This window comes from Elaeis guineensis, chromosome 4 (assembly GCF_000442705.2).
Source record: "Elaeis guineensis isolate ETL-2024a chromosome 4, EG11, whole genome shotgun sequence".
Classification (NCBI taxonomy): Eukaryota; Viridiplantae; Streptophyta; class Magnoliopsida; order Arecales; family Arecaceae; genus Elaeis; species Elaeis guineensis.
Genome location: NC_025996.2, coordinates 117326316 through 117341091, shown reverse-complemented (window position 1 = coordinate 117341091; position 14776 = coordinate 117326316). Strand labels below are relative to the sequence as shown.

Below are 14776 nucleotides of genomic sequence, written 5' to 3'. Positions count from 1 at the left end.
GTGCCAGTGGCCACTGGAGCACGATCCAATAGCGATAGGAAGGAGAAGAAGAAGAGGGACGGCTCCGTCCCTCCTCCTTTACTTCTTCTTCTTTTTGGTAAATTATAATATATAATATTATAATTTATATTTTTGTAATATAAATAATATATAATGATGGAAATATTATAATATATAATATATATATATATTTTTATTTTGAAAAATTAAAAATCTTATGCATGAGGTGTGATTTTTAATAAATTTGATTTAAAAGTATTTTAAAAATTTGATGTTATATTACTAGTAATCTGATTGTCATACCAAACATGTCAATCAAAATTTTCAATAATTTTACTGTAATATTACCTGCGTGTACCAAACACAGTAAGCAATATTACTGATAATCTATATTACTGGCAATCTACGTTACTGATAATCTAAATTATCCAACGATGTACTAAATGCCACCTTAGTGTAATAACCTAGCTTTCGATACAGCTCAACTTTAAACTATCTTCATATTAGAAGAAAAGATATGCCTGAATATCTAATTTTTCCTGCCTAGCTCGATGTGCCAGTAGGCTACCACCAGCATATTCCATGCCTTCCTCCACAATCTTCTTAATATACTTTAACCTTTATAGTCCTAGAAGACAAGTCACTTCTAATAGTGCTCTTCAAACCATTAGCCAAAGACTGCTGTGTGTTGACCTTATAGCTATGTCTCTATAGGTGGCAAACACATGGTTGACACTTTCTTCCTCTTCTCCGTAGAATACAAATGCATAATATTAGTTACAATTTATCTTCTTCAGACTGTTCAGGATAAGATGCCTATTACTCAACAAAAGCCATAATAACACCCTTGCCTATATTGCATTGTTTCAAATTGATGCAAAGAATGGTGGAAGAGTCCCTCCACTTTGAAAGAAATCAGAGAAGGCTTCAGTGGAAAGACTATGGTTGGTTCCATCTCCATGCAATTTTATCCTTGCTCTCATAAATCAGCACATTTTGAAGGAGATGGTACACCTATCCTGCCTCATCCTCTTCCTCCCTAATTAATCAGAACATATGTGACAATAGGCTGCACTAATGCTTTGCCATATTCAAATAAAATATAATTCCTCATTGTGCCATTTTTTTTATTGGCAATTAAAACTAAAGTGGCAATTTATGATTTGACCCATCAATCCAACCTGCAACTTATCCATTTTAAGCAAGTCTAACTTAGGCGCAAATTGGCTTAGTTCTTAAATTGGGTTAACCCACCTATACTGATTTATTTAACAAGCTAGATTCAAGTTTGGATCTTTGGTCTGTTTGACATATTTAGATTCATTCAAACATATTTAATCCATTAAAACCAACTTAACCTATTGAACCCATTTAAACAAATTTGACTTGTTTAGTGAATAGGTTATGTGAGTCGGATTAGGTTACCAATTTAATAAACAAATTGGGTTCAGATCTATATATTTTTATCTATTTAATAAACAAGTTGAGTCTAGGTTGATAAATTTTTAGCTCGACCCACATCCAACCCACCCCATATCCAACCTAACCTAACCTAATTGCTACTCCTAACCAACACAATTTTAGGAACAATGAAGAAAACTCTAAGCCAAGAATACTTCTTGTTTCTCCTTCTTCCTTATCAAAAACAAAACAAAACAAAAAACCAAAAGAAAACAAAGAAAAAAAAACTCCTGCTTCTATATAATACCTTTCTACAACTATGTATCTTTATCAGATCAGACATTCATTTCCTGATAGAGACTTCAATCAGGTGATCAAATGAAGGTGCACAAAATTAGACCTGGTCCCATCAGCCAGTAAATACCACAATAAAGGAAAAACAAGTGTTGTTTGCTCCTTTTGCATGCATGGCGCTGGCTTTTCATGCTCAAAGCAAATACAATCTCAACTAAAGATAAATTTTAGAAAGAACATCGTCCGAGACCTACACTATGCTATCTTTTTTTTGCCGCTACTCAAGCTTTAGTAGAAAAATCGAAAACTCTTAAATTCTAGCCTGAAAAGGTTTGTCCCACACTTTCTTGTATTTTGTATACAAAAAAGTCTAACTACTACCGTATAATCCACTCTTTACTGAGAATTACAAGTACAGTCATCAGAATCTTCAATGATCTTCTTTTCTCAAACATGAGATCTATCGTTTCAAACTAGATCAAATATGCTCCCTATTTATGGTTTACGTGAATATTTTCTTAAGAGTATATAAATTACATCTAGCTAGTAAATTTATCATCTAACTAGAAATTTATCATACTTATAGAGTGCATTACCAGCCCATAAGAACAATTCAAATGTAACTCATTTAAGCTAGTTGCTGGTTGCAGAACCTTTCCTTCCACTCACAATAAGGATTTCATTTCTTCCGGAAGAGACCAAGAATAAATAAATAATGCTAAAGAACTTTTTCCTATAATTGTGCCAGTAAATTTCACATTTAAATTCAATGACGAAACAAGCAAAAGAATAATGCCTCAAAATTTTTTTATCAATGTCCCAACCAAAAGGGAAAAGAAAATGGTCTACATTTAATTGAATGAAAAATTATAATCTATATGCTAATTTGTCGGTATGAGATTCATAGACTATCCCAGCATGTGGCTGATGTATGGAACAAAGCAACGATCAAAACCCGAGCATGTCAAGCTTCTTATCTCATCCCATTGCCCGCCATTTATCCTGTAGACAGCCAGCCCATACTCCTCTTTGCTGCTTCCCCATGTCACGAGAACACATTTCTCACCATCATAGAAGATCGGCACACTATTCAAGTAGTAACCACTCCCTTGTGTTTCTATACAATGCTTGAGCTCCCATCTCCTGCTTTCATAGTCTTCGAGCACCCAAACGAGTATGTCTCCCCTTTTAAACTTCACTACACTCATGTGACCATCGACAACTCCAAGCCAGATGCTTATGTAGCATGCAATTGATATAGGCCTCAGCTCATCCGGCAATGCCAAACTGTAGGCCACTTCTTGCTCCACGTTGAATGCAAGAATGTCTTCCCTTTCCCTCAACCAATGCAGTGCACCATTGAAGAAAACAGAGCTTGCCGACCTGAGGAGGTGCTTTCTAGTGCAAGATATGGTTGCATTTGATAATCTCCACGTATTAGCCTCAGAAGAGTACACATAGAATTTATAGCATCCACCATGAGCTTCCTGACACACCCTCTCAGTAGCAACCACCTTGAAATTGGCAGTGGATACGGTTGGATCAAAGGCAAGTCCAAACTTGGTGTCATTGTAGCAGATTTCCAGGTCAGGAATCTGCCTTGAATATTTCGTGGTGGGGTTGCACAAAAGGTCTCGAATGGGAGGAAAGACTTGGATCAATAGAAGCCCGTTGCAAGCACATTTGAGTGAGATTGTTTCTGCTTGTGGACCAGGGAGTCCAAGACTTGTGTCAGGGACTTCGCCTGCATTATGCTCAAGAGGGAAATAGGTGAGCCTTCTTCCCAATGAATATGCGGTTGCGCTGAGGATGCCGAGAACATTTTGTGTTGACCTCTGAGCTTGGATAGTCTTGAGATAAGGGTCTGAAATCAGAGTCTTCCACTTTTTGCTGGTCAACATGAATCGACCCAGAGCTTTTGCAGGCAAGCGTGAAAGGATTTCATGTAGAAGATGGTCATCCAACGTCGCCGCCTCAACCATAAGCTTCTTCCCTAGAACAGAAAATACTCAAGTCAAAGAGCTAAGAAACATTGAGAAGCAATGAAAGATGCAAGAACATGCATATTTGTTTTTTTTTTTTACTATAGTTTCTTCATCCAAATATTTATTGCTGGTTAGATTTATAAGAGGTCTTCCTATCATGTGATCTATTCCTATATGTGATATTTTAGCTATCATTTCTTCAACATAGATGTTTGGGGACATGGTATCAAATAGTAGCCTGTACGATGTACATCTCTGGATACAAAGAAGTACCAAAGAAAAAAAGAGAGAGAGAACAATTTTTAGACTTGCCAAGTTGCCAAGATAAAAAGCTAACTCAAGGGAACTACTACAAGTGTCCAAAACATAACCAGTTATGTATCTGATCAAAGTAATCATGTCATTAGAAAAAGAAATTAGTGACCACAATTGAAAAGACCATTATGCCATTCTCAAAAATTGATTCTTTCAAGCTTGGTGTGCAAGACGTAATATCTTTTGGAATTTTCACAGGATGAGAGGTAAGAAAGCCATCCAGCGGCAGGCAGTAGCCAAGGAGTTGGAGCAGAGTATTCATTTGGTCAAAGCACCTGCTGCCCTCCAAGAGGATCCATCCTTCACTCTTCCCAAGATGAAAGTAAAAGTTTCTCAATCACAGATGGAGGATCGCATGGAAGAATAATGATAATTCAGGCAATCCTCTCACATAGAGGCATAGAAAACTCAATTCAACACCTTTTTATGCTATGGTTAATATAGTAATGGTGCCTGTGGTTAGTAAAACGTGGTCCTTGATAAGATGGAACAGAGATGGACTCACTTGGCTGAAATTATGTGTCTCTTCTGAATTGCCTCTGTGTGCTCGCGAAGCACTTCTTATTTTAATTTTTCTTTGAGAAATCTGTTTCTTTTGCATCCAAACCTGAATTTGTTTCTAAACTTGCTTGCAAATTTTTGCAACTAAATTGTAGATTGTCATTGGACTATCTAGGAGTTGCCAGCGTGAAACTAGCATTTGACATGATTACGATCATGATTTTAGTAATGTTATTATACAAGAGTCTTGTACACCAAGTTTGAAAGAATCAATTTTTGAGAATGGCATAATGGTCTTTTCAATTGTGGTCACTAAGTTCTTTTTCTAATGACATGATTACTTTGAACAGATATATAACTGGTTATGTTTTGGACACTTGTAGTAGTTCCCTTGAGTTAGCTTTTTATCTCGACAACCAGGCAAGTCTAAAAATTGTTTTGGACATTCATCAGCCAAATCGAATGAATTAAACAGCTCGTATTTTTATTGTTTTCCAATTTGTTGGCGAATTTCTTTTTTCGACATGAAATATTTGATTTTTAGGGTGGTTGAAAATGTTCCATGGAACAAACAACGATACTTTAATTTTTCTAAGTTAGGACTTACTTCAAGTTTCAATAATTGGAAGAAATCAGATTTGCTTCACTTTGTGCTAATCAGTAAGCTGGTTCAAACAAAGGATGTCATCAACATGTCCGAATAGGTGCTGGAGCAGCACATTACTGAAGATCATGATATTTAACATGTCTGAAGTAGTACTAATTGATGCAGTTCTTAACACGTTTCAGGAGTTCTTTGCAAATTGATGTGGAAGCCATCACAAAAACTTTGAAGTTGTTCTGGCGAAGGAAGCACCATGTTATAAATTGGCTTTTGAAGGGATTTTGATAAATCACATATTGGCCTGACAAATCAAATTAATTAAGTAGAAGTACAAATTTCACTCTCTCATAATTTCATGTTTTCACAGTTTTTGAAAAATTTCTTTGCTCGATTTCAGATTATTTGATCTTTAGGGTGGTCCGATTTGTCAAGTGATCAAACCATGATAGTTTTAGAGTTAGGACTCCATAGTGGTTACTCTAGTTTTGTTAACTGGGGAAAAAAAAAGATTTGCTTCAGTTTCTGCTAATGAGTAAGCTGGGCTGATGAGCCAACCACATATTCGACTCAAGCCATGACCATCTCAGCAGCTTCCAACAATATGCAGCAGTAAGAGAGGCAGATTTTTCCCATATCAGATTTTATACATAAATTGTATGAACTCCCATAGGAATTGTAATTTGTTCTTTGTCTGCATAGAATAAACTTGCCTTCGATCAAAAAGAAAAACAAAAGAAAAAAAAAAAAAAGCAACACAAAGGAGAGAAGCCTACAGAGGACTGAAGAACAAGGGAGGGCTAAAGATATCTAAACAGTGTTTCTTTTGCTTTAAAAAAATAGAGAAAATTACAGAAAAATAGAGAAATTTACCAAAAAAACAAATAGAGAAAAGGGTGTTTGAAGGAGATAGACAAAGAGCGGGCAAAAATCGTACCTGCCGAGGAGGAGAAGGTGCACACAGGGGTCATCGGCGTAAAGATTTGTTTTCTTTTCTTTTTTTTTTTTACAGGGAGGAACGTATTTATAGTGGAACGTAGTGTTAACGTAGAATCCCAATCCTTGCCAGACTCGAACCAATCATTCATGTGCTGTTTTGGGAAGTTTTCTTTTTTTTTTTTTTTTCCACGGATGACCTCATAGATGAATCCAAATCCTTCCAAAATTTGAACGGATCCTCTACAGCCCTATTTTTGGTAGATTTTTTCTTTTTTCTTTTCTCTTTTTCTCTTGCTTTATGATTCCACCGCCCTTCCCACCACCGGCGGAGACGAGCTGGAAGAGAGAGAATGAACAGAGACGGGGAAGAGAGAGCAGAACAGCTAGGGTTTTTTGGGCTGGCCCGAACCTAGCTCGAAATTTATTAGCCCAGGTTTTAGACTCGAACCCAACCCAAAAAGTCTCAAGCCTGACCCTAAGCCAGACCCAAACCTTGCCCGAACTCAGTTAGCTCAACCAATAAGTCACAGGCTTCAGTTATTGCTGGCTGCCATGGTCATTAGCTTTCTGTATTTAGAATTATAACATGAATATGTCGCACATCAGGAGCCAGTGGATTGTGTGGGCAATCATATAATTGTCTAAATTCTCCTCTTCTATTGGAAAAGACAATGAGGAGGAGGACAAAAATGTTATTGACACTAATGTGATGGAGAAGTGCATGCCAGTGGAGCAAGACAGCAATGAGCCCACCACATCACACTTCCAGAATAATAAGTCACATAAGGGATTTTAAGTTGAACCAAGGTCTTGTTGGTTGCTTGTATTCAAATAGTACAAACAAAGGTCTTGTTGCTTGCTTGTAGTCAAATAGTACACTTGGGGTACCTACAATGCCATGCTTAAATGCAAGATGTGACTCAGATTCTTATAGTCTGATAAATAGAATAATATAACATTGTTATGTATGATCGTATGCTTCTAATTATATCATTACTATAATGATATAGTGTCCAGAGAAATACTTATACATCAATTAGTACATAAATAATACATTTTGTATTATGTTACAATATTGTACATCATCATTATGCAAATATACTGTGTTGTATGTGAGAATTGGTATATTTCAAGGTATCAGATTCTTATAATATTGTAATATTGATATAGCATTATGATAGGTATGTTACTATAATGCGATAAGGATATAATATACTATTTTTTATGCAATATAGTCTGAAAACTGCCTTAATCTTTCTAGAGGCTAGACCTGGATGTCCAAGCCATGCATACTCTGATAGGCTGCTGCAAGCTAAAACTGTGCTGACTTTCCGCTTTATTACTAGTTTAGCAAATTACCTACCCTGTATCAAGCTGAAACAAGGATAAATTTGGATATATTTCTCATTAGGTCCCATGATGAATGTTGAAATCTTCTTGAGAATCCATCACTGTTCTCTAATACTTGCCAATCTTTTGTCAAACCAACGGTGAGTTTTTTTTTTTGGCCTGATTTACTCTTTACTCCAAACGAACCAGTGATGTTAGGTCTCTAACTTTTGACACTGGGATGGACCGGGCCTCTCATATGTTCAGAGAAGGCAACCCATCTGCTGATTGGTTGGCCGATAAATGCTTGAGAGGATATGTGAAGTGGAGTTTCCAAAGCATGATTTCCTCCTTCCCTTTGAGTTTTCTGCTTTAATTACTGCCGAGGCTATTGGATATAATTTTCTTGATACTAATACTAACATTACAACCACATGTGGCACTTTCAACTCAAACTGAGCAACTTCAAGAGACCAAACAAGCCCTCAGTTCAAAATAATTTTAAGGTCCCCAGAACCATCCGTGGTTTTGCTTCAATGGTAGATTTAGCTGCTGATAATTTGTAAACAGAAACTGGCAGGTCCCCAAAAACTGTACTTCATGCCAAGGGTAGTGTCTCTATCATCATTCTAGTGTTCATGGAGGACTAAAAGAACAAAAAGAAATAAAAAGCAGGTTGAGGCATGCTTATGACTGCTATTTAGTGAAAGATTAGGAAAGGGAGATGCAGGAATGTTCACACATGCTGCCTAGTCTCATTGTTTGACAGAGCGGATCCAAGATATCTACTTCCATTTGTCAACATTTGTTCATACTGAAATTAGAGCTGAACAAAAATCACTTTTTTGGTGATTGTTTCTGAGAATGCATTCCTGTTGTCAAGATTTCGTGATCCTAATGAAATGTTGAATGATGTTAAGATTTTTTTTTCTCAAAAAACTAGTCTCCAAAATCCATCTATAAAACTAGGCTCATTGAACCCAGCGCAGAGGAGAAGTATATATGAAATGAGAATGTGTAAAACATCTAGAGAGTCTCCCTGGTTCTCAGCAAGTTAAAAAGCAAAGAGGATCCCCACAAACAATGTAAAAATACGACTCTATCTACAACTCTTTCATGGCAATCTAGATGACTGATCATTCTGAGAGTCCCTGGGAACAAAAACAGGAAGTTGGCGAGACCCTCTTGACCTGTCAATCCAACCCTGCCTCAGATTCGAAGCTCCAATGTTTCTGAAGCTCCTTGATGTGGTTTCATTTCTGAGAGGACCACCAAAGAATATAGACTGCTTAGTACACAGAAGCTTGGTGCGAGCACCCTGAGAAGCCGACCCTGGAGTACTCTAAGAGGCTACTTCTTCTCAGCAGTGGATATTAGATTCTGCATGCATCCATCATGTATGTTGCATAGAAGAGCAGTTTGACTCTCTGAAGAACAGTGAGGGCACTGTATATCTGCCGGATGGATCGAGCTGTGCGATCAGAGGCATCGGAACGGTCAGTTGGAGGACACATGATGGTGCAGTGAAGAGATTGGGAGAGGTCCGATACATACCTAATTTCAGATGGAATCTTATCTCACTGAGCAGATTGGATTTGAGAGGCTACAAGACGGTAACTGATGGAGGAATCCTAAGGATGCTATGTGGCGCTAGGATTGTGCTGGAGGAAAAGAAGGAGAGCAGAAGACATTATTACCTGACGGAGAGCCCAATGTGAGGTGGAGCTTCGAGAGTCAGGTGGAGCTCAGAGCGAGGTGGAGCTCCAGGTAGAGATAGATCGAGTACGAGACAGGAGACTCGGAAGGATGAGAGGCAACGTCGCAAGGTGAGATTCCTATTGCCGTAGGATGATGCTCCGAACAGGTCTCAGGTTAGGAGGAGCACAGCATATGACAGAGATGAAATCGAGCGGTCTGGTTTGACTCTCATGTTTGTCCATCTATGATCAGCAGGCGATTGCTCCAAGACATAGGGGCGAGGAGATCTAGAAGCTTTCGGAGTTAGGAGGAGGTCGAATATCGAGTCGAGGTGGAGATTGTTAGGATTTGATACCTCAAGATTCGATCCATATTAAGCCCACAATGAGGTTCGTGATGAAAAATGAAGTCCAACGAGATCAAGATCACCTCAAATGGAGCTCGGATGGAGGAGATACGAGCTTTTGAAGTTGGCACGAGATCCAAGTCGATCGAGGACCACCGGTGGCGGGCTGACGGAGCGGCGGCGGGCCGACAGAGTGGTGGCGGTGCGCCGCAGGTGGCGGGATGCCGCCCAGCGTGCGGCAGCGCACAGGCCAGGTGCGCTAGGTGCGGCCCAGGCGCGGGCACGCGGCCCGGCCCAGGCACGCGCGAGGTGCGGCCAGGGCCCAGGCGCCCGACCCGGGCACGGCCCAAGCCCGCATGTGTTGGCAGGCCCAGGCCCAGGCACCGCGCCTGGGTCCTGTACCTGGGAACAAAAGCAGGAAGTTGGCGAGACCCCCTTGACCTGTCAATCCAACCCTGCCTCGGATTCGAAGCACCAATGTTTCTGAGGCTCCTTGATGTGGTTTCATTTATGAGAGGACCACCAAAGAATATAGACTGCTCCGTACACAGAAGCTCAGTGCGAGCACCCTGAGAAGCCGACCCTGGAGTACTCTGAGAGGGTATATAGTTCGTAACCGAAATCGAAATAGAAATGGGAATCAGAATGGCTTGGAATCGAAATCGAAATAATTAAATCCTCCGAAGCATTTGGTTCGTGACCGGAATCGAAATCAGAATCGGAATTGGAATTGAAATTTGAATCCATAGAGGAGAGTAGGGATTGAGTTCCAAAGAACTAGCATCTTTTTTAGTTAGAATTTCAAAGAATTCAGCATGCATAGTTTCAAGTACAGAATTAGTACTCAAAAATCTATAAGTTTTACTATTTCTAGAATATCTAAGGAAAATGGATTTAATACCTTTAGAACCCAACTTAGGTCTATTCTTTGATGAATGTTGTAGTGCTGTTCACAAGCAAGTCAATGATAGCTAAGAGAAGCTCATCCTTTGGGCTAGCTTGTTCAGATCATGAAAATCAGTAAGTCGTAATAGATTTATTCTTCTTGATGACTAGGACAACATTCACCATCCAGTCAAGGTAAGTAATAACCTATAGAAATCCAACGTGCAAATCATTACTTCAATCTTTAAAGCCAATTCTTGTTGTAGCTTTTTTAGTTTCCTCGAACTGGCCTAGGGCCTGGTTCGATTAGGAGGTGATGTATTGCGATCTCTAGATCAAGGCTTGCATACGAGAATAAGACTAGGCACAGAAATCTTTTGCATGCAAGAATGTGATCAAATCCTTGCTTAGTTGAGGAGTTAATTTCTATCTTTATCAACTAGGATATTTTGAGTGTCTAGGGTTGACTTCTGTAGTGTCTTCAATAATGTGGTCCTTTGGTTGCTCTTGATCCTTAACTAGCTGCATAAACTTTGAATCCTCATCATTATGTTCTACCTCCATAAGCTTAAAGGTCCTTGAGAGGGACCTACTATTTTGAACCTATCAGGGATTATAGTACAACTACAAGATGAAGGGATGTAGAAGAAGAATCATAGCATTTTTGGTGAATTTACAAATCCAATTTATGTGAAAATGAGAAATTCCTACATCCTAACTTTCCTGGATAAGTGGTGGACTATAAAAAGGAGAAAAGACAAAGAGCAAAGCTTAAGATCAATACATAATTCTTTAGTTGCAACAATTATGTAGAGCATATGGAAAGAAAGAAACAAAAAAGTCTTCCAATTCCAAGCAAATGCCCCCATATTGGTGCTTAAGGAAGCTTTGTTTGTATTTGAAAGTTAGATATCAATAACCTCCAAAACAAACAAGCCACGGTTCTTCATGGCACTAAAAGAAATACAAAGCATCGTAGATAAAATACTGGGGGTCCTAAGTGCAAGGTGAAGCTTGAAAAATATATTTTCCCACAACCACAAAAAAAGAAAGAGGAGATGAGCCTATGCAAATGCTTGTAACTTAAGCAAACACTTTCTAGTATATGTTGCATGAGCAACGTAAACTATCTTATTCTGAATGTAATTCCTAAGCTGACGTGTATGCATTGTTGGGACCACATCCTCTAATGGCCCACAGCATGAACACTGTAAGTTCAACTTTTATCTTGCAATAAATTATTGGGTGGCATATGCCTCCTATTATCATCAAATCCAATTTATGAAGATGTTCTATTTGGGAAGAGGGAAAAGAATAAGAAAATGTGAAGCTTTTTGAAGAATTGTTTGGGGGGGGGGTGTGCATGAAAATATTCCTCCCAAAGTAACCCTTATATTGATGGTTACATCATGAGTATTGCTTTAAGTACACTATCATTGTCCAAAACAACATTGTTCAAAATTATAACTTAGGACATGTTTGGCTATTGTTGTGGGATTAGGCTAGAACTCTTATAAGATTTGTAGACTAAGCTATCCGTTTAAGCAACAACATTGTATTAACCACACTCCACCCAACCCAAATCCTATGGGGAGAAAAAAAAGACCTTCATAAGTCTTTTACACAAGGTATATTATACTCTTTATTTCTATTTCTATTTTTATTTTTACTATTTATATATTATTTTGGTTGATTTTCTAATAGCTATCCAATATATTTTTAGTTTACATTCAACACTATTTAATAAAATTCATCTGCTTTTTTATAAATTTTTTAACTGAACAGGCATTGCAAAATGCCCACTTGTCAGTAGATTACATTGTAAAGCTTTAAATCCCACAATATAAGTTATTGGATGTGTTATATTTTCTATTATAATATCTTTAATTCTATTGAGTATCAGTCATATTATTTATTGTTCATTTAGATCATACTTATTGATATTGACTTAAATCAAATATACTATTTGCTGCTATTTTATATCATAAATATTATGGTTGGTCCATTTTCAAAAATATTATTCATTTCCATCAGGCCAATCCTCCTATGCAAGAGCAGAATCACACTTCTTCAACTGAAGGAATGGTGATTCCGAAGAGAATATTATTTCTCAATGGAGGCGCCAAAGCTGGAATTCCCTATTCCAATGCAAAATTATCCCAATGAACCAAATTCAGTGTAAGGTTATCTTTCCATATTAATCTTTTGACAAGACATTGTGGCACAACCATGGATTTTGATTAACTAGATCAGACAGATTCATTTCCTCTTGGACACTCCAATCAGATGATCGAATGAAAGTGTACTAAACTAGACCTATGGTTCCATCAGTTACTAAATACCACAATAAAGGGAAAACAGGTGTCCTCTGTTCCTTTTGCATGGGGCTGGCTTTACATGGTCAAGGCCAATGTAGTTTCAGCTAAAGATCCATTTCAGAGAGAACATGGTTAGAGACTTGTACTACGTTATCTTCTCCTTACTACTGCTCAAACTCTGATAAAAGAAGAAATGGAAAATTTTTAGCTCTAACCCTAAAAGGTTTGTGCTACACCTCCTTGTATTTTGTATACCAAAGAAGTCTATCCACTATTGTCCAATCCACTCCTCTTGGGAATTACAAGTACAGTCATCAAAATTTTCAATTGTCTTGTTTTCTCAGACATGAGATCTATCATCTGAAACTAGATCAGATATGCTCCCTGTTTATGGCTTACATGAATATTTTTAAAAAAATATATAAATCACATGAATCTTGATACCACATCTAGCTAGTAAATTTGTCATCTCACTAGAAAACTATCATACTTGACCTATAGTGTGTATCACCGGTCCATAGGAACAATTCAAATATAACTCATTTAAGCTGGTTGCTGTTTGCAGAACCTTTTCTCTCACACACAATAAAGATTTCATTCCTCCTGGAGTGGCCAAGAACACATAAATGATATTGAAGAAATTTATCCCATAATTGTCCTAGTAAAGTCCACATTTAAATTCAATGGCAAACAAACAAAATGATGATGTCCCAAAATCTTTAGATCTATTGTCACATATCCCAACCAAAAAGGAAAAGAAAAAAATTGTCTGCTTTTAACTGAATGAAAAATTATACTCTATATACTAAGTTGCAAGTATAGAAGTTTCATAGACTACCCCAGCATGTGGCTGATGTATGGAACAAAGTGACGGCAAACATCCATCCAGGATTTCAAGCTTCTTATCTCATCCCATTGCCTGCTATACATCCTGTAGACAGCCAGCCCATACCGCACTTCGATGCTTTCCCATATCAGGAGAACACATTTCCCACCATCATAGAAGATTGGTACACTATCCGAGTAGCACCCGGTTCTTTGTACTTCTATATGACACTTGAGCTCTCATCTCCTACTTCAATAGTCTTCAAGCACCCAAACAAGTATGTTGCCCCTTTCAAACTTCACTAGATTCATGCGACCGGCAACAACCCCAAGCCAGGTGTTTGTGTACCATGAAACATAAACAGGCTTTAATTCCTCCGATAATGCCAAATTGTAGGCCACTTCTTGCTCCATATTGAATGTAAGAATGTCTTCCTTTCCCTCAACCAATGTAGTGCACCATTGAAGAAAATAGAGACTGCCGAATTGAGAAGGTGCTTACTAGTGCAAGGTATGGTTGCATTTGATAATCTCCATGTATTAGCACCAAAAGAGCACACATAGAATCTATAGAATCCATTATGAACATTCTGAATCACCCTTTGAGCAGCAACCACTTTGAAATTGGTAGTGGATATGGCTGGATCAAAGGCTAGTCCAAACTTGGTGTCATGGTAGTAGATTTCCAGTCAGGAAGCTACCTCAAATATTGGTGTTGGGGTTGTAGACAAGGATGCGGTCAGGACCAAAGTTTTGATTAATAGAAGCCCACTGCAAGCACCTTTGATTGAAATTCTTCCTCTTTGTGGACTAGGGAGTCCAAGGCTTGTGTCTGGTGTTCGCAGGCATTATGCTCGAGAGGGAAATAAACGAGCCTTCCTCCCTTTAAACATGAGGTTGTGCTGAGGATACCGAGAACATTTTGTGTTGACCTCTGAGCTTGGATAGTCTTGAGATAAGGTCTGAATTAGAGCCTCTCACTTTTTACTGGTCAATACGAATCGACCCAGAGCTTTTGCAGGCAAGCGCATGAAAGGATTTCATGTACAAGATAGTCATCCAACATCATTACCTCGCCCATGAGCTTCTTCCCTAGAACAAAAAATACTCAAATTGAAGAGCTAAGACACATTAAAGAAGTAATAAAAGATGTGAACATGAATTATTCTTTTTTATTGTAGTTTCTTTATCCAAATCTTTATTACAAGCCAGATTTATAAAATGTCTTTCTATCATGTGAGCTATTCCTATATGTGATATTTTAGCTACCATTTCTTCAACAGAGGTGTTTGAAGACATTGTATCAGATAGTGGCCTGCATGATGTAAATCTTTTGGAC

General features: G+C 38.1%; 1 protein-coding gene across 1 annotated transcript; it reads right to left on the bottom strand.

Annotated features, from left to right (window-relative positions):
- Positions 1-2545: 2545 nt before the first annotated feature.
- Positions 2546-6573, bottom strand: LOC105037513 (F-box protein At5g49610-like). Its single transcript, XM_073256735.1, has 2 exons — positions 6035-6573; positions 2546-3688 (listed from the first exon to the last, which is right to left on the bottom strand). The coding sequence occupies exons 1-2, from the start codon at positions 6183-6185 to the stop codon at positions 2604-2606; spliced, it is 1236 nt and encodes a 411-aa protein (XP_073112836.1). The 5' UTR covers positions 6186-6573; the 3' UTR covers positions 2546-2603.
- Between the last annotated feature and the right edge of the window lie 8203 nt (positions 6574-14776).